The 21,655-nt window shown below is 30.1% G+C and overlaps 1 protein-coding gene across 5 annotated transcripts; it reads left to right on the top strand.

The window, feature by feature from the left end:
• Positions 1-65: 65 nt before the first annotated feature.
• LOC140044395 (RILP-like protein 1) lies at positions 66-20,069 on the top strand. Of its 5 annotated transcripts, XM_072088883.1 has the most exons (9): positions 66-430; positions 2,334-2,469; positions 6,984-7,102; positions 9,757-9,948; positions 10,288-10,454; positions 12,612-12,692; positions 13,525-13,575; positions 13,879-13,945; positions 16,770-16,896. In XM_072088883.1, exons 1-9 carry the CDS (start codon positions 173-175, stop codon positions 16,797-16,799), a joined length of 1,101 nt encoding a protein of 366 aa, XP_071944984.1. In that variant the 5' UTR covers positions 66-172; the 3' UTR covers positions 16,800-16,896. The 5 variants fall into 5 exon arrangements, with proteins under 5 accessions (XP_071944984.1, XP_071944980.1, XP_071944983.1 ...); XM_072088879.1 differs by lacking the exon at positions 13,879-13,945 and having other exon boundaries at positions 16,770-17,587; XM_072088882.1 differs by lacking the exon at positions 16,770-16,896 and having other exon boundaries at positions 13,879-14,071.
• The last annotated feature ends 1,586 nt before the right edge of the window (positions 20,070-21,655 follow it).

The following is a 21,655-nucleotide window of genomic DNA, read 5'->3' as shown; positions in this document are numbered from 1 at the left end:
GTAAATGGCAATCAAAACAAACCCGAGCTTGCTGGTTGACCTTTCTTTCAAAAGTGTGAGAGGAATGTCCCACACACACACATCAGACGACACGGTAAAGTGAGTAATCGTCAATCAACTCTAGAATGTTGAATCAAACAAACAATAATATTGCAAAGTAATTACGATAATCATGTCGGAACTTACAGTAGTAGATGTACATGGAATTGCAGCTGATATCGGCGAAGAACTAAAGAAACAAATCGAAGACTATGGTAGCGAGGCTGTTACCGATTTGATGCCGCTGATCATCCGTGTTTTGGAGCAGCTGGAGTCGTGTGTACGAACTTTGGAAACACGTAGTGGGGAGTCCGAGGAAGGCAAGGAAAGAATAAGTGTTTTAATGAACGAAAATGCAAAGAAAACTGCGGAAATAGCAAGGTTGAAAGCGGTCAGCATTTTTGTTTCATTTTGTCGTTCTTGAATGTTGGTGTTCATAATATTCCATAAATTTCATAGTGTTTAATAATTAATACATATACTTTTTTTAGTTATTTACATCATACGTCATAGGTACCTAGTTGTCTAGAGTACTACTACTGTAGTATATAATATACTATATATTAAGATCTTTATATTAGGATCTTTATATTAGGCTAGTCATATGCAATGTTTTTATTTTGTTTAATTTTATTTTCATCCATTTGTCAGGAGAATGTCTCCACAATAGAACATACAGTAATATCAGAAAGATTGCAAACTTCAATATGCCCATGTACAATTATTACAACTTTAAACTAGGTCACATACTGTATGCACTATATAGAGAAATACATTACTATACTCTATGACAGAATGATTTAGACTATGATTTAAAATAAATAATACATTTAAACGATTTAGGTATTAAAGTGGATATTGTACCTGAACACAAAATGCAGAGTGCCTGGTACTGTCTTGATTAGAATATCTGTAGTCACACTTTCATTTTCCAATTAAAGTACAGAATACAAAGGAGATTATAACATCTACCACGCTCAAGCTTAAAGAATACCTTATGAAATTAATGTACATATTTTTGTTTTGATAAAATCAATAATTGAATTCAACAAAATTATTATTAATGAAAGAAACATGAATGTTTTAATGTTTGCAATCAAAATGTTTCATTTTTAACTAATTTGAAAGTGTTAAAAATCCACCATAACAACTCAGCAGAAATCAGTTTCTAAATGACGTCATCCAACTTTTAAACAGTGTCAAATAAAGTGTGATAATTTCATCAAACTTTGTTGTGAGCCATTGGGAGAACAAACCCTGACGTTCTTTAATTTAAAAATAAAAAATGTGATATTCTTGGCCATTTTCAATTAATAAATCTCAGTTGAATTGTATGTCTATATCATTTCAATCTGCTTAAAATAAGGTCAACAAAACAAAGTGAAATTATTTTGTGAAATTATAAGATTGAATCGCTCAGTCTTATCTAATAGTACTCTTAGTCTGCTTTAATTCCACTGTTTGTTTTTTTTTAAATTCACTAATTGGACAGATTATTTAGAGAAACTATTTGTTAAAATTTTAATTATGATTAATTATTTGAGCGCTGATAAGTAAACTACACACAGCCACTTTGTACTTAGCTATCAACAATGTGTCGGTTTAACATTTTACAAAATTATCACAAACTAGCCCTTTAAATTATCACAAACTAGCCCTTTAAATTATCACAAACTAGCCCTTTAAATTATCACAAACTAGCCCTTTAAATTATCACAAACTAGCCCTTTAAATTATCACAAACTAGCCCTTTAAATTATCACAAACTAGCCCTTTAAATTATCACAAACTAGCCCTTTAAATTATCACAAACTAGCCCTTTAAATTATCACAAACTAGCCCTTTAAATTATCACAAACTAGCCCTTTAAATTATCACAAACTAGCCCTTTAAATTATCACAAACTAGCCCTTTAAATTATCACAAACTAGCCCTTTAAATTATCACAAACTAGCCCTTTAAATTATCACAAACTAGCCCTTTAAATTATCACAAACTAGCCCTTTAAATTTATCACACACATTGTTTAATTACTGTACAAGGGATTTCCTTTTAAAAAGTATTGCCTGGTATTTGAAAACATTGCAACTATTAATACCTAAAGAAATGCTTCAGTTGATGAACACAGTTGATGAACATAGTGAATAACACTAGTATTTATTTTATTAAAACAATTTTTCTTTCTAAGTTTAAAATCAGCAAGTACTGTAAGCATCACAATGGTACAAGTGATAGGAGCAAAATATCGTTCTTATCTTAGCTAAGCATCAGTCTTATCTTATTCTTTTAAACAGGAAGTAAATAAAGTTGAGCAAGCATGGAGAGAAGAAAGTAAAGAACTGCTAGAAGAGATAACAGAAATACAGTCAGAAAATGAAACAATTAAAGGTATACTGCAAACTAGGGATGGCATTGCAAACCGAGAAAAATGTAAGTAAATTGAATTAAAATTAAGCATAATACTAAGAGTCTATATTAATATTAATCATTTTTATATCAAGCCATTAAGATTTTCTATATTTCAACCATTTTTTAAAATATGAAACAAATGGGTCCACTGTATTGTATCACTAAGATGACATCACAAATAAAAATAAAAGCGAAAATTAATGACTGCAATCCTCAATTATTTTGAAGTTGTTATTCTGTAATATTAATAAAATTGCGTATTAAGGAATTATGTTATCGCAAGAATCAGTACCCAGACATGTCACGTTGTAAGGAAAGAAGTGGGAGGGAAAGGAAGTCACTGGGTCTGATCTACCTGTGACCCTACATGTGACCCTTATTTTATATTATGTGGGTGGTGGTGGTGGTAGGATGATGTTTTTATTTTGGGTCTAATGAATAAAAAAAGCCTAGTGTCCTATTACCCCTGGGTATAACAAAGATATAAATAATCACCACCGTTTCCCTTATGGGGAAAAGAGTGGCTGGAAGTAATTTTAAATGTTTACTAAATTCATGCTCATGTTAAATTAGCCTACTGTACCTACTGTAATTTGAGAGATTTTGAAATATAAAAAGGTTTTTAACAAAGTTATGAATAATCCTACCAGTTTTCCTTATGAAGAAAATATTTTATTGTTTTAATTTGAGAGATTTTGAAATATAAAAAGTTATTTATACCAGACCAAGAATAAGCAAATCTAAAAATTGGTGTTCTTTTTAATCTTGGAAAGACTGAGTAATCGTATGCAAATGGATCTATTCCTTTTAATCTATGAAGGAGTTATGTTGTGTTATGCAAATGCTTTGGCTTAAACTTAAATCGTGTGAAAGGCAGGAATCTTGCAAGCTTTACTTAAGAATTCAAAGGGGGAAACCAACTGTAACATTCCATAGTTTTTATAAGCATTAAGTCATGCCTAATATATTTACTTTCTGTCAGTGTCAGTTTATGTAAGCACAAATTGAAAAACTCAATTGATAGTATGGTTACTTTTACAGTACATTATAAGTTTGAAATTGGTTATTAAATTATATAGTTAAACTTGTCTTTTTTAGTCAGCACTTTTTCATGTTGACATTTCATTGATAAATACAGTCAGTGTATTTAGTTTTTAGGATTATATTTACACCTTTTTAAGTACTTACCGTAATCATTTTGTTGTTATTAGTATTACCCAAAATTATTGTTTTGTTTTTATATCATCATTTTAAATCACTTTAATATAAAATTACATTATAGAAAAAACATTTCCTTTTATTGTCATGAGGAAGTGAGAAAAGGGTTTTTGTGTTTACGAATGACCTCATTAATGACAATTAATTAGAGATAAAATGTCATGGCTTTAGAGTTGAGGCACACCTACTCTAGAGGTTTACTGACTTCTAAAGAAAGTTACTGTAGTCCCCGATGTGATGATGAGGAAATTGACAATTCCAAATTGTCTTGCTTACATTTTAAGTTTATTGAAATAAAATGTATTATTTACTTGAACAGTGAATCATCCTGTTACCAAATGCATCATTTTTATAGTAACTTAAAGCTCTATCTACACTCAAACTAGTTTGACAAAAAAATGTGATGTGCCCAAATGTGGTATTGATATTCCCAAATACAGTAGTGATATGACATCATCATGTCTATATAAGGGCACATCACATTTTGTTATCACATAAAGTTTGATAATGATAGTGTAGACAGAGCTTTAGTAAAAACTACCCTGAATCAAATAAAGTAATTACTTAAACTTTAAAATAAGTGCTTGCTTACTTTCCTTCAAATACTTAATTACTACAGTATGTAAACTGTACTACCATATTATAGCATGTTAAGTATTTTTTATATAAATTGATATTTTTTTTATCCCATCAGTTATCATGGCTTGGCCAACATCAGGTATTCCATGCATGTCTTTTGAATGTTTAAATCTTCTATCTTCTTTTGCTATCTGTAACTGATACAAACTCAAATTATAATTAAATCATTTTAACTATTAATGACTCTCTAAACTGGTACTGTAAACAAAAATTAAACAATATTGAATTGAGGTTTCATATTATTCTTGAATTTGTTTGTTGTCCTGTTAAACATGGGAGGCAGCCAATAAAAACTAATTTTAATTTCAAATCAATTCAAATTTATTTTAACAAAGTAAACATTGTTGAATTTACAATATTAAAATATCAATAGATAATTATCAATTAATTTTTTTTTTCAATTTTAAATTTTTGATTAGGATAATGTTTTGAGTTTGTATGTATGTACATTGCTTGCAATCCTTTTAACACTAAACAGCTAATTCTGATACTGTCTGATAATCTTTTGTTGCCAGGATCCTTTTAAAAACTATTCTTTTTCAATTTCTTTTGTCAGCATAGGTTGTGGATCTTCATGTCATTCATGCATGCAGCAATGTCTTTGTTCATTGTCTCTTTCTGCATTGTGTTTTACAAAATAGATTTAAGTATTAAGTGATGACAAACCTTAACAAATTGTAGATCATTTTTTTTATTAAATTATTAAAAATGAATAAATGAGTCCAATGTTCCTGTGGGCAATGGTCTAAAGCTCTGTCCACACTATCAAACTTTATGTGACAAAAAAATGTGATGTGCCCATTGGACACAATGATGTCATATCACTACCATATTTGGGCATATCTCACCTTTTGTTTGTCAAACTACAGTAGTTTGATAATGTAAACAGAGCTTTATAAATGAGAGAAGGGGTGGGGTATCAACAGAACCCCAGCCTGTATGTATTATAAATGAGAGAAGGGGTGGGGTTGGAACATCTCTATCAACAGAACCCCAGCCTGTATGTATTATAAATGAGGGAAGGGGTGGGGTTGGAACATCTCTATCAACAGAACCCCAGCCTGTATGTATTTTTTTTAAAGTGGAACTTGTCTTTAATACCAAATAATACCCTGGTACTATCTCAATAAAAACTAAAGAAAATGGCACAGATAATCACTGTGATTGGAGTAGAACTCTTGATAAGTGCTCAAGATGTGTGATGTTGAATACTGTGATTGGAGTAGAAGTCTTGATAAGTGCACAAGATGTGTAATGTTGGATACTGTGATTAGAGTAGAAGTCTTCATAAGTGCACAAAATGTGTGATGTTGAATACTCTGTAAAGAGTTGCCATCCTAGCTATAGTAGTGGGATACCAGAATTTGAATAGCTATCCCAGTGCAGTTGAATACAACTACCCATTTTAAATGTCAACATACTTGATAATCAATATCAAATACGTCAATCTGAACTTTCTATTTTGAGTTGTCATGTGATGAATGCAATCTATACTTTGACCTGCCATACAGTACATTTTTATTTTTTCTACTTTATCAACTTTTCAAATCAACGATTTCTAGATTTCACAGTCATGTTAATGCATTGTTAATATCAATTTGATCAAACAATGGTTCCTTTATGTACTATAATAATACATGATGAAAAAATAATGCCTATATCAATAGTACATTAAGGAACAACAGTTCATTGTGCAACATTATAAACAAATTTGTTTTCATAAATTGTCGGTAGTTTCATTTTCATTTTGTAATTTAAAAAAAAGTTTAACCTATTTCTTGGTTTGAAATCCCAAACTGTCCAGTATAATTTTCTAATCTTTCCCCTTTATCTCCTTTTTCAATTAAATTCAAAATAACATTTATTTACTTCCTTTTAAGATTGAATCAATAATAACGGAATAAATAAAAAATAACATTTAAATAACAATAAATCTTAGGGAATTTTTTTTTTTTTATTTATTCGACTTCTCACTAACTCAGTTAGTGAAGGATCTGGACCAACAGGTGGTAAACACCTCTAAAACGGTCCAGTCCCAATTTTCACAGTGGAAGAAGGCAGGATCCAAGAAAGATATAGGATCTTGAGTCGGGTCGGATTCTGTCCACTTTTCTCAGACTCATTAATAAACATGATCTCTGAAATGACAGATCTATTTCATCGTCTTGTAAGTGACAAGATTTCTTATGACAATTAAAGGAAGTGAACCCACTGGTTAATGGCTTCCTGAAGGCATTTTCCATCCGGAAGTGTTTGTTATTATTCAAGTTGAAGGGTTAACTCATGTGTCAACAAAATAGATAATTTGAAAAAGATTTCTACACGTTTTTCACATCAAAGAATTAATTATCAATTTTTAAATACTTTTTTTGTGTTTAATGTAATTCTAAATTGATAAATAATCATATCTGCCAAATAGTTCTTGATTATGAATAGTCATATTGCCAAGCAAACTCAGGAGTTCAACATCGGCATTTTGTGTGATGCGGTGTTAGTAAACTCTGGAGATTGCTAGGTGATGTGAAATGATGAAATTAATGAACAATATCAAAAGTAATTGCATCTCATAAAGATTAAAAGTATTTTTCATTCCAGAAATTATTCATTAAATTTCATTGGTTTTAGAAATTGTTTTTTTTTTTAGATTGCAATGTAAATAAATGTTTGTATTTTTTAAGTGGCTGAACGTCAAGAAATTCAGATGATAACAAAATTAAAAGAAGCTGTAGATCGACAGAGAGACCAACTTCGAGCAAAAGACAATGAAATACAACAAAGGTTACAAGATGCTGATGCAGTAAGTCTGTACTTAAGCGTGTATCCCCATCCCCAAAAGACAATGAAATACAACAAAGGTTACAAGATGCTGATGCAGTAAATCTGTACTTAAGCGTGTAACCCCACCCCCAAAAGACAATGAAATACAACAAAGGTTACAAGATGTTGATGCAGTAAGTCTGTACTTAAGCGTGTATCCCCACCCCCAAATTTGGACCATCACAAAATGGATGGCATGCATACACACTCGTGTCATTATGATTATTACAAGAGTTAAAAATGTATTGTACAAGCTAAAATATTTATAAATGTAATTTTTTAAATTCACATACAGTAGCAGAACAACAAATACTTATTGTATTTATACAAATTTGCTTTCTTAATGATAATCGGAATCATGAGTCAGGGTTTTCACTAGTCTGCTTTGATACTATGTACTGTAGACATTTCACTTCACAATATTAATAATAGTTCTAAATCCTTCAAACACTTGAATCATTCTGTAAAGTCTCGACTTTAAACATGTTATCTTCCAAAGTTAATTGTTGCTGATACATTCAAATACTCGCACGTTTCTGAAGTTTTGACTTTACCATATTTTCTAAAATACTCACTAACAGTGATTCAAAACCAAATGAAACTACAAATTTAAGCAATAACATTTAGTTTAGTTTATGTCATACAATTTCTGTAATTTGTCAAATTTACTTTCCAACACCCTGAAGAATATTATATCAACTATGGTAATACAAATATTAGTCAATGATTTATGACTTACTAATATCAGAAAATTAACAAGTGTTTTCAAAGTTTGACATTGTGTGACATGACATTGTGTGTGACATTGACAGGAATCATTGTGCCCCTTAGTTGATACATGACGTCATATTACTCATTAAGCAATTCTATTGCTTTCTTTATTATTGTGTCTATATATAGAATTATGAATATGTTTCTATCCTTGAGGGATGTCTGCACTGTCCTAATGACCTTCCTATAACTTTACAGAAAATCTGAAAAATAAAGTGTTTGTGCAAAAAGTGTTTGTGCTAGAACATACTTAATTAGTTTAAATACAATTTATACTTCTTATTCAAATATTGCAATCAGTATATTAACAAAATATACAGTATATATTTTGCTACTATACTTTTTGTTGCTACTATAATTATTGTAGCAAACACGTATTAAAATTGATTATGCTGATATTCTACATTGTTTTGTTGAATTATTAGTGTATACTCTGTGTAGTTATCGTTTGTGCTCATTTTGAACAAAATAAAATTTGTCTGTTTGAAATTTAAATTTAATTATTAACCAAGTTTGTAATTGGAAGAGTTACTGTATCTAATAGGTCCATTATCAGTTGACGCAATAATGTATGGACCTACTTTTGATCACAAGTGTGTTAGTCATGAGTCCTTATCATTTACAGATTGCAAATATATGTTAAACGCTAAGCCAGAGTTATATCACCAAACAATGACATTAAAATAATATCAGTGATAAGCCAACAAATATAAAAATTGTATGACTGAGTACCACCAGTAACTTTTGAATGTTTGCTAATAATACTAATAATAGTCTCATGAATTATAGTGGAATTATAGTGAAGTGTGTTTAAAATAATATACAGTAGCTTCGTGGTTTGGATTCTCAGCTACCTATCTCAAATCCGGTCAGATGTCCAGATTTTTTCTCCCAAAATGTTCAATAATAATAAGTAATAATACTGAGCATTTATTATATAGCACTCTTAAACTGCTCTCAGAGCTCTATCAAACCAAAAGTCTATTTCAACTCCACTGCTAACTCAACTGAACTCCTAACTCAACTGAACTCCTAACTCAACTGAACTCCACTCCATCTCAACTCCACTCCACTCCATCTCAAAGACTTCCAAGAATGATTTTTTTGTAGAGCATCAGAATTGTCACATTTCTGGGGGCACTCTTGGCAATCCTTGGCAGTGTGTACCTAAAGAAATCAAACTTATATAATTATAAGTTTGAATATTTTATTAGAAGATCAATTTAGTACCACCAGTAACTTTTGAATGTATGGTACAGTAATATTACTAATAGTCTCATGAATTATAGTGAAGTGTGTTTATAATATACAGTAGCCTTGTGGTTTGGATTCTGGGTCCGTGGTTCAAATCCGCTCAGATGTCCACATTTTTTTTCCAAAAATGTTCAATAATAATAAATAAATAATAATACTGATCATTTAAAAAGTATTTTTAAACTGCTGGCTCTATCAGACCAAAAGTCTATCTCAATTCCACTTCATGTCAAAGACTTCCAATACTGATTTTTTGTAGTGCATCAGAATTGTCACCTTTCTGGAGGATAATAGCTTTGAACACTCTTGACAATCCTTGGCAGTGTGTACCTAAAGAAATCAAATTTTTATTTTTATATTATAATTTTTCATTAGAAGATCAATTTAAATTTGTAAAACAATATATTTAATGTGTTTGCCAATACATTAAAACAAATGTGTGTGCAAACTCCATAGTTTTTCTAGACGATGTGAAAGGAACAAAAACATGGGGGTATAAAATGTAATACCATATCTTAAGTTTATATTTACAATGACATGCCAAGTAATTTTATTACTGATATTAATACTGTATACTTATTTCCTATGTTTTTAAAAATTATTTATTAGCTCCAAGAACAAGTTGCACGTCTTGCAAAAGTTAACCAGCAATTACGTCGGAAAAGTGAACTTTTAGCCTCGCAGGCGAAGAGTGTCATAAAAGAGAAGACAGAAATGCAGACCAAATTAGAAGCCTTAGCACAAGATATGGGGCGGCATGGTATTGAAATAGAGACTGTCCAACACACTTCTGTACCTGAGGTTTGTGACAGTTGACAATAACTTGTGGTTGCTGTTTTTAATTACTGTATATCCTCGGGTATATCGGCATATCCATGAGATAGTCCCAGTATTGACTTTTGGTCTTGATGTAGACCTCTCCAGCCAGTTCAGATGAGTTTGTACAAGAAATACATGTTTTTTCATGAATCAGGGATTCTCCGGGTATAATCCACCCCCCCCCCCCCCCCCCCAGCCAAATTTTGTATTCTAAGGGAGTGAAATTATACCAGAGGATATACAGTAATACAATTTTAAGGTTTTAGTGGATTTTAGAATCTGTCATGACCAACATCTTGAAATGTATTATTTCTTTAATAGGAGTCTAATGGGGTCGAATTTGACCAACCAGATGGCAAGATTGTGATTGACCTCCGTGACCCTAACCGTCCACGATTCACGCTAAAGGAACTGCAGACGGTGCTACAAGAAAGAGATGAACTTAAGTTTAGAACACTTGAGTTGGAAGATGAGTTGGAGTCTTACAGGTAAGTAACCATACTGTACCTACATAGAAAAGGTACAAGCTGTTGCTTTTATAAAACATGGTGGTGTTCTTGTTAATTAAGGATTAAGCTTAATCCCTTAATGAATTGAGGATTAAATAGCTAATTGTTGAAAAGCATGTTGAATATTGGTTTAGCCGCCATTATTTTCTAACTCAGCTGTGCTTACTACTACTCCCTGGGATGTTTGTTACCTTCTAACTCAGCTGTGCTTACTACTACTCCCTAGGATGTTTGTTACCTTCTAACTCAGCTGTGCTTACTACTACTCCCTGGGATGTTTGTTACCTTCTAACTCAGCTGTGCTTACTACTACTCCCTAGGATGTTTGTTACCTTCTAACTCAGCTGTGCTTACTACTACTCCCTAGGATGTTTGTTACCTTCTAACTCAGCTGTGCTTACTACTACTCCCTAGGATGTTTGTTACCTTCTAACTCAGCTGTGCTTACTACTACTCCCTAGGATGTTTGTTACCTTCTAACTCAGCTGTGCTTACTACTACTCCCTAGGATGTTTGTTACCTTCTAACTCAGCTGTGCTTACTACTACTCCCTAGGATGTTTGTTACCTTCTAACTCAGCTGTGCTTACTACTACTCCCTAGGATGTTTGTTACCTTCTAACTCAGCTGTGCTTACTACTACTCCCTAGGATGTTTGTTACCTTCTAACTCAGCTGTGCTTACTACTACTCCCTAGGATGTTTGTTACCTTCTAACTCAGCTGTGCTTACTACTACTCCCTAGGATGTTTGTTACCTTCTAACTCAGCTGTGCTTACTACTACTCCCTAGGATGTTTGTTACCTTCTAACTCAGCTGTGCTTACTACTACTCCCTAGGATGTTTGTTACCTTCTAACTCAGCTGTGCTTACTACTACTCCCTAGGATGTTTGTTACCTTCTTATGTTTTTATTTGAAATAAAGGATTATTTTACGCATGTAATGTTTATTTTCTTCAATAGAATTTATAATTTTAGCTGAGCAATCTGTTCCAAACCAAATTGAACTAACATTGTACCAGTCACTCAAAACCAAAAATTCTAAAAAAAAAAAAAAATGTAAAACCATAAAGTAAATTACAGATAATAATAAAATAATGCAATATTCTAAGTAATGTTGAGGAGTTGGTTTCCTTTTTCCTTGTTTAAACAAGAAGTGTTTAAATCTTGGTGGAATTGGTTTAAGACTAATTTCTCCATGTTGAAATATAGTACTCTATATAGTATACTCAACAACCAGTATATTAATTGCTATTTATGTAAGTGTATTGAGTGACATGAGATTCAAGTGTTTAACATTGCACTACACAATTGACTTCATCCTTGGGTTAAATATTTCCAATAACAGTTATTTTATCTAGCACACTATGTCATTAATAAAGTGAAAATGTCATTCAACCTCTACATACATGTAGACAAAATGATGCTAATTTATCAATTAAACCCATGAAATTGCTTTAAAAAATTGATATTTATGTTTTGTATCCAATATTGATGTTTGACTGAAGTGAAATAGATATTACTTTTGTACAATATAGAACACTATTATACTACCAATGTATTATCATTAACATTTTTATCATCACAACACCTTTCTTAGCACAATCGTCCTTTAATTTATTTAATAGATGTAGTTATTTAAAAATCCTATCAGAAAACTCCCTCCCTAATTTAAAACCTCATTAAATTGCATTTTCAATAATCAATTAAGTTTTCTAATCTAGTTCAGTACTTAAGTGACTTTGGTGTCGGTTTATTTATATATATATTTCATTTATATTTATAATAATGTTGACACTAATTTGTTCTTGAGCTATGGAAAAGTTTGTACTTTATTATTTTTTCCGAAATAAAAGATGAATTGAATGAAATTAAGTACAACTTAACTTGAGTAAAGCAACAATTAAGTACAACTTAACTTGAGTAAAACAACAATTAAGTACAACTTAACTTGAGTAAAGCAACAATTAAGTACAACTTAACTTGAGTAAAGCAACAATTAAGTACAACTTAACTTGAGTAAAGCAACAATTAAGTACAACTTAACTTGAGTAAAGCAACAATATTAAGTACAACTTAACTTGAGTAAAGCAACAATGAATGGATAGTTTATTGTAATGTATTTGTTGTTTTCACAGGCCAGTTGAGGATTCCTTTATACTTTCTACAGAACAAGTAACCCCACCTAAAAAAACTGAAGATTCAGGTATCAGGAAATTGTAAGTACATACTTAAGCTGCTTTTAGCTTAATTTATATTTATTAAATTACAACTCATCTATTAATATTAAGACATTATTATAAAATAATTTCTCAACTTTGACCTTTTTTATATTGTATCAATCACTGGTGTCATATCATTCATTTATGACATAAATAAATCATATTTTACATTATTTTATTGTTGACATTATGTACCCATAATACTATACTAGAATCACACTGTTAGTACTTACTACCTTCCTATCCACATTATCATCTCTGTAGCATGGGTAAAATACTAGGAAAACATTTTTAAAAGTTTGACGTTATTGTTAAAGACTTTTTAATTATTTAAACGGTTTAATGAAATATAATACATTTTGTGTTTTAAAAAAAATGTTATGAAAAGGTGTTAAATGACATGGGTTATGTAATATTAGATATATTTCAATTAAAAATGTCATATTGTAATAAATACCATACTGTATGTTAATATAATTACTGAAGATACTAATACAGAATTGCATGTAGTTATGTGTTGACTGGTGTATTATAATGTTAAGTATGTATTTGTACTGTAAGCTATGTGTAACAAACACTGTAATTGTATCAAAATGTTGTTAATATATTGGATAATTATTAGAATGCTTTTAAGCTCTGTCTACAAGAAAAGTGTGATGTGCCCAAATATGGTAGTGATATACTTAAATATGGTAGTGATATGACATCATGATGTCCATATGGGCACATCACAATTAGTTTGATAGTGTAGACAGAGCTTTATCTTCGGAATGTGTCATACCATATGTTGATCTATTTGTTTACTGTTCATGTTATTCTTTACCTTCAGAATTCGACGAGCTCTTTTTGAACCAGAAACTGTTTCTAAAGTTTCAAATTTGTAAGATTTTATTATTAATGTGTTTTTCTGATTTTGTTTAAAAACTAAACTTTAATTGTGTTTTAATATTAATTGGATATTACTAATGGAAAGTATGTAAATAATATTAAATTGGACATTTTTTTTTACTGTAAATTGATTTCTTTTTCAAATAATAATATATTTTGTATAGTAATATAATATTTAAAAAAATTGATATAAATTTTGAAATGTATGAAAACAACTTACAAAATTTGTTTTTAAATTATAAATAATGATAAATTTAAAGCAATTTAAAAAAAACATATAATGTATTTTCCACAGAGTAAAGCTAGAGGCCAGAAAATTACCACTTCCGGACAAATTGAACATAGACAAACTTAGTAGTTTTGTAAGAATTTTGAAATTGGAATGTGGAAAATTATTGGTTTTTCATTTGGCACCAGTAATTTATTTAGTGTCATGAATTCACTTTTGGTATTTCAAAACTTACATGAAAACTTACTTACAAACTTACAACGGACATGATTTTAGATTTCAAAATAAGGAAAATGTAATAAAAGTACTGAAATATAATAGATATTAAATTACATAATTTTCCTAATTATTGGTGGTGTAATTTCACAGGTTTATTGAGGTATGGTTTTTAGTTGTGATGTAATGTTGTGTTTTATGTTAATGTAATATTTATGTTTTGATCATGTGAAGCAATATCTATGTACTTTAGTTTACAAGATTGTATAACTGTATTAATCTGAGTGGCAATAATATAAATCAAACGGCATATTACTGAATAAATGGCAATGTTGTGGGTATATCACTGGATCTCAATGGAGATCCAGACAATAATCATTTATAAAAATGGTGTTAATTTGTCACATGATCCCATTGGTGTAAATTTGTAATTTAATAATTAATTTTAATTATTTTTAGATTCATCCAATGTAAACAGTTGCTGTAAAAATGTTTTAACATTGTCCTTGCCAATTGGTAGACACAGCACCAATGAACATGTGTACAAAGACAATCAATTATTAGGTATCAATTTATTTCACCATAAAAACATTAATTGATACTTGATACCTTGATTGTCTTTATATGGGTTCTTTTTTCATGTGAACAAAAGAAAAAATGAACACATAAATGATGTTGGAAAAGATTGAATACCCTGGGTGCCTCTCTGCACATTAAGTGATCATGTGACCTATGTAAATACCATTGCATGGCATTAATTAAGTTGTGTGAATACATGCTATGATTTACTAGTTATACAGGTGAGATTCAGTAGTACTATTTTTAGATGGGATTTCATCAAATACGATTGGCTGATTTACCATTGTCTTTCAAGGTTCGTTTGAGCATGGAAATACTAATGAATTCTATTTACAGTAAAATGATATATGAAGGGCTTTGTAAATGGTCTAGTCTATGTCGTGCCTAGCTTACCTGGATAAACCAAATTGCAAAGAACTGATCTAGGACTTATGTAAATTATGCTTTATGTCATTTCTTCAAGTCATCAAGTCAACTTAAATGAGCATGTCATCATCTAGGCATAGAATTGAATCATACAATTTCTAAATCAAACTCACCATATGAGCATAGTACACCTTCATTATGACCTCATATGTTCAAAGCTCCCTCATACTTTTTTTATAGTGTTTTAATTTGGAAAATATCAATTAGTAACAATTGATTGCTAAGTTGAAGTCCCTAAATTCCAAATGAGACCATATTGCTTCTAAGCCCTTCATAAGGAAAGCGTGGTTCCCACTAGCGACGCAACGCAAGGACGTAACGCAACGCAAATGAATTGACCAATCACAAGCGATGGCTTATTCGCTTGTGATTGCTAACTTTTTATAACTTCGCTTGTCATTGGTTAAAACGCTTGCGTTGCGTTTACGTCCTTGCGTTACGTTCTAGTGGGAACCAAGCTTTAAGGTTGTATGCATACATATTTAAGCATGTTTATATAACCTAGTATGTTATGAATGTTTCACAGCATGAACAAGGATATTATTATTTTATTTCTTTTTTTTATACGCAAGTAACTCGCCAATTACGGGATAGATAAACTATTTTTAAATGTATCATTTGAGGCTGAAGGAATATAGTTGAAAGAGTTGTCAGATACAACCCTGGCACTAGGTCAGGATTGAACCCTGGGCCTTGGGATTGGAAGGCAAGCATGTTAACCACTACACATTACTTATTACACTTCTTAAATTAAACAAAAACATATACATTAGCACCAATTGTTGATGGTTGTTTTTATCCACACAATGGTATTAAGTAAAATAAATAAATTAGATATTGTAATAACCATAAAAATATATCAATGTTGATGATGAAGCTTATTTGGAATTAGGAATTTTTTTACAATAATACTACAAATTGAGAGATTAGAAAAAACAATTCATTCATTCAAGATATATTTACAGTGCATACATCTGAATTAATTAATATATTTACAGTGCATACATCTGAATTAATTAATATATTTACAGTGCATACATCTGAATTAATTAATATCAAAATATACATATTTGCTTTGGCTTAGTTATACTTACACTGGTAAGTGAATACTTAATTATATGAAGTCTTACACTCACAATCCATGAAATTGCATTTTTTTTTCAGTATACATTATATTGATATAATGTGAACTACAATTTGTACACAAATGTAATTTGGTATCATATTTCAAAATTGATGTACTGAATGTATTCTTCTAAAATCTTCATACACAGTACAGTAAATGTAATTGTCTAGCTGTACCACACTTTGCACAATTAAATTAGTACTGTATTTGCACCGATACCATGAACACTGTGTATCATCTTTACTTACATTTAAATGTCTGTATTTCATTCACTACATGTTCAATTTGCACTTCATTTGATTTCACTTTGTCCATATTTTGTTATTTTATTAACATAATTGTACCAAATTAAGCTACTTTAACAAAGTGTAAATGTAGCTTTACTTTATCAAATAATTAAAACACATTTACAGACAACAATATTTGATAATTATACTTTATTTAAGAATGGATACTGCTTGATAAAAATGATAAGTATAATGTTAACACCTTATGATAACACCTAATCATGATAACATGATGCAATTACTGCATCACTTTTTTTTACATGAATTTGTGTGCTGTTGTATAGATATATATATATATTTGCTAATTTTCTTTTATTTTTCAGTTTTCAACTAATTTTTTCTCCAAAGTCTAAGTCTTCCAAATCACCTAGAACTCCTTCACAACGATCAACACCAAATACACCTGGTGCATCAGAGACTAATGGAATGCTTGATGCAAGCAATAGTATGAGGGAGCTATCAGAACTAAGTGCGGCTGGTAGCTCACCTGCAACTCCACGACGATCACAAAGTGATTGGGAGATTGTGAACTTTGACATTGATGATGCAAATGAGATTAAAGAAGATCATTTTGCGGAGCCATCACCGGAATCATCCTTAGAAATTGGCAATGTTACCGAAGAACGAGCGTCCTCAAGTATTGCACTAGTGGAGAATATTCAGATGAAAGAAAGAAAAAAATCAGTAGAAGAAAAAAAAATATCAAGGAGGGAATCAAGAGGAAAAGTCATTTAGACTGTAATGGAAATAATTTGGAATGAAAAAAAAAATTTTTATGAAGAAAATTTTACTAAAACTCCAGTTTTGTCGAAATATACAGTATATACATCAAAACAGCATTTTACCTGAACATGATTTTATGAGGTCTATGTCTTTATTGTTAGAAATACAATAAAATAAAAACCACTTTTTAATTAAGCCCAGGATAGCGACAATGACATTTTCTGTGGTTAAATAAGGATGATTTTCATTTAGTAATATAGAGTTATTTATTTATTTAATTGAATTTGCTTCTTATTGGAAAAAAATTGTTTCAACGTGTGTCCATTTTACATGAATGAATGTAAGATGTATTGTCCTTCTAAATTGAAAATTAATTTTGAATTCATATATTCATCAAAGAAATTTGTGCTAAATATTGGTGCCATTATTTTATATTAAAAAGAAAGTTATTCAATTTTAAAGTTTTTAAACTTGAAAATTTACTCTAAATCCAGTGATTTGTATTTATTTACATAAAATCATTCATTTAAGGCTTTTCAGTAGTTTACATTTAAGGACATTCATTGTAAAAAAAAAAATTATCAAGTATAATAGTTTTAAAGTTTGTAAAAGGTATTCTTAAATATAATAATTAATATATTTTATTATGATCATTGCTAAGTAATTACAGATTTTTGCTAAGTATAGTAATAATTGATTTCTGGTAATTAGTAACTAATTTTTGCTTCTGCTAAAAACTTTTTGAAATGAAATATACAGTTAGTTTAAAATATATATTGTTTGAAGGGTGCATTGCGAAATCATTATGTTGAGATGTAGTTTAAAATAGTTCATAATTTTATATTACAACTTAAGTGTTTACTAAATATCGTCTTCCAGAATAAGTGTATATAATTTAGTAAATGCTTAATTTTATGTACCGGTATTATGTTAATAATATCAAGGATCATTAATTAATCATATCCCACCCAAATATAACAAGTCTTTTTTCGTCTTCCAATTTAATTTTTGGATTTAACAGATTCCAACGTGTAATAAAAATGAAAGTTTCACCAAACGTGAAAAAGCTGCTCTTCGCAAGTCCTAACACATCGCCAACATCTTCACGAGCAAACACATTAGATCCAAGGAACAATACAGAGCTGACTTGGGTCGGACGTGAGGATGACTTGGAATGGTTTGATGGGTTTACAGAGTTCAGTAGCAATAATAACTCAAATGGTGAAAGCAAAGTTAAGCGACGTAAAAAACCTCAAGTTAGTAAGGTTATTGAAGATGAACTCCCAGATACGTCACATGACGAAAGTAGTGGAGATGATGAAGTTGGTGCTGTCCCAATACCCACAGGAGGGACTATATGGTATATATAAATATGATTTATACTAGGACATCTTATTGCTCTCAGTGAAGACGTTTTCTTTTATTAGTTATTTGATCTCTTTATTCATCCCATCAAAACAATACACATGACAAAAAGGAGTAAAACATTTTAATAAGAGAAAAGGAAACTCAAGGACCTTGTGATACAAGGCTAAAGCTAGTTACATTAAGATGACCTTGTGATACGAGGAGGCTAAAGCTAGTTACATTAAGATAATAAATAAATAACATTTTTTCAAAGTAAAGAGTGATTTAATTTTTTAAAGTTTTCTAATCACACAGTTGGGTTTTAATTCTTAGTTAAATTGTCAAAATGTAACATTTATTAGATCATTGTGTATATTGGGTTGTTTCACAGACACACTTGTCAAAATGTAGCATTTATTAGATCATTGTGTATATTGGGTTGTTTCACAGACATACTTGTCAAAATGTAGCATTTATTAGATCATTGTGTATATTGGGTTGTTTCACAGACACACTTGTCAAAATGTAGCATTTATTAGATCATTGTGTATATTGGGTTGTTTCACAGACATACTTGTCAAAATGTAGCATTTATTAGATCATTGTGTATATTGGGTTGTTTCACAGACATACTTGTGATGAGAGAGCAGCTGGTCTGTGAATATAATATTATGGGTAATTTGTTGAACAAAATTAAATTTTAAAGTGTGGATATATTTTCTATAGACTGTATAGTAAATTTATTTTATTGGAATTGTAAAGCCTGTCTGGAACAAGCATAATAAAGCTACAACCCATTATTCATAAAATACTGAGGTTCATTTTAAATGTTGTAGTAAGGTTATTGTTTATACTAAAATTGTTTTTAATTTTTTATCGCTTTGATATAATATAATAATAATTTATTTGGAAGCTACACTTTTGAAACAGTGGCACACTTCTTGAATGAAGGTGCGTCCAGAGTAAAATAAAAGTTAGAGAAAAAAATGATTTAACAATAGGCGTATTTACAGTACATATAGTAATTCCATAGTTTAATGGTAAGCATTGTTAAGTACAATCTAATAACATTTTGTTGGTATCCACTAAATCTCAACGAGAAGAAATTGAACGAAAGTAATTTTACCAATAATTTATAGCATTGCTTGTGATTGCTATCAATCATGTTTATTGATTGTTTTAATACTAGGTAAAAACCAATCTTATTCAACTACTATAATATAAAATACATAGTTTTACTTTTGGTTTTCAATTGAATTGAATTGAAATATGTATTTATTTTTTGTATCAAGCAATGATTGATTATGTCATACCAGGTGGTAGAAGGCTGGAACTTAAATACTCTTTAAATTTAATGGTAAAATGTAAAAACTGTAAATACCAATTAGGAATCATTTGGGTACATGATTGATGAAGTGTGGGTTAGAAAATGGGAGGGGAAGAAGTTACGTATGTATACAAAGTTAGATGTATACACACCAGCAGTTGACTAGAGGTATAATAAATTGATAATATACTGGTTTTTTATGACAATAAGATTTCTAAAAAACAAATATTGTGTTTAAAATGTCTTCATAATATTATGTACATGTTGTCTTAGTTTCTATCTCCGCCGCAGGAACTTAACCCTAACCCTAACTTGTCTGTTATTATTTTACATCATGGTATATCAGCATTGTACAGGGATTTTTTCAAAAATGGCCAAATTTCGAAACTTTAATTTTTTGACAAAACTGGTTTCTATGGCACTATAAGATGATGATAATGCAATATATGATCATATATAGCAATATTATCGCATATAAATTGAATTTTAAAAACCTGATATTTTGGCTATTTTCGAAAAAATCCCTGTACTAAGTACAGGGATTTTTTCAAAAATGGTCAAATTTCGAAACTTTAATTTTTTGACAAAACTGGTTTCTATGGCACTATAAGATGATGATAATGCAATATATGATCATATATAGCAATATTATCGCATAATAATCGAATTTTAAAAACCTGATATTTTGGCTATTTTCGAAAAAATCCCTGTACTAAGTACAGGGATTTTTAAAAAAATGGTCAAATTTCGAAACTTTAATTTTTTGACAAAACTGGTTTCTATGGCACTATAAGATGATAATGCAATATATGATCATATATAGCAATATTATCGCATAATAATCGAATTTTAAAAACCTGATATTTTGGCGATTTTCGAAAAAATCCCTGTACTATACTGCCCTGTCATGAAAGAACGACTCAGCTGACACATTTTTCAAAAATCACTTTTTTAGCTTTTTGGGCTATTTAGGGAATGATACACCTTGTGGTATATTCAACATTTTAACTAGAAATATGAAATTTAAAAATCAAAATACCACTCAATTACAAGCGTGTGTTACTATTGTCACCAAAGACTACGGTAACTCAAATGACATATTAACACCTATTATGTCATAGGAAACCCATTCAAGTGCACAACAATGGTGTTAATTGCACAGCAAGCTGTGTAATGTTGTTGTTTTGAACATAAAATAATTTGGTACTGCCTACGAATAATTGTCAATAATTATTTTATTCAATACTCACTTAAACTTGTTACCGGTAGTTATTATTAGAGTATTAATTTTATTTCTGGAATATTTAGAATTAAATACCCCGGGGAGAGACTATGTGAACACCGTAATGATATTATTATTGAATATTATTAATACTTAAAACTAAAGTTAAAATACAAGAAACATGAAAAACAATTTTCGAAAAGGGATTTTTCAAAAAAGGGCAACTTTTTTACCTTTTTATTTTTCGATAAAACTTGTTACTATAGCACAATTGACATGCAGAACCCATTATTCGCCTCTGCGCATGTTTATTATGCAATAGTAACCATTTATGTCAAAAAATAAAAGGGTCGAAAATCGGCCATTTTTCGAAAATTTCCCTGTACAGTACAGGGATTTTTTTTTTAAATGGCCTTTCGACCTTTTTATTTTTCGATAAAACTGGTTATAGCACAATTAACATGCGCAGAACCCATTAGTCGCCTCTGCGCATGTTTATTATGCTAATCAAAATAATATTATCAACACACGTGAAGAGTTAAAACAAGAACACGTTTTGTTGATTATCTCAAAACTTTGCTTTATGCAGT

The sequence above is a fragment of the Antedon mediterranea genome, chromosome 3 (assembly GCF_964355755.1).
Source record: "Antedon mediterranea chromosome 3, ecAntMedi1.1, whole genome shotgun sequence".
Lineage (NCBI taxonomy): Eukaryota > Metazoa > Echinodermata > Crinoidea > Comatulida > Antedonidae > Antedon > Antedon mediterranea.
The sequence above is the reverse complement of the archived record's forward strand: the minus strand, read 5'-3'. Positions and strand labels throughout refer to the sequence as shown.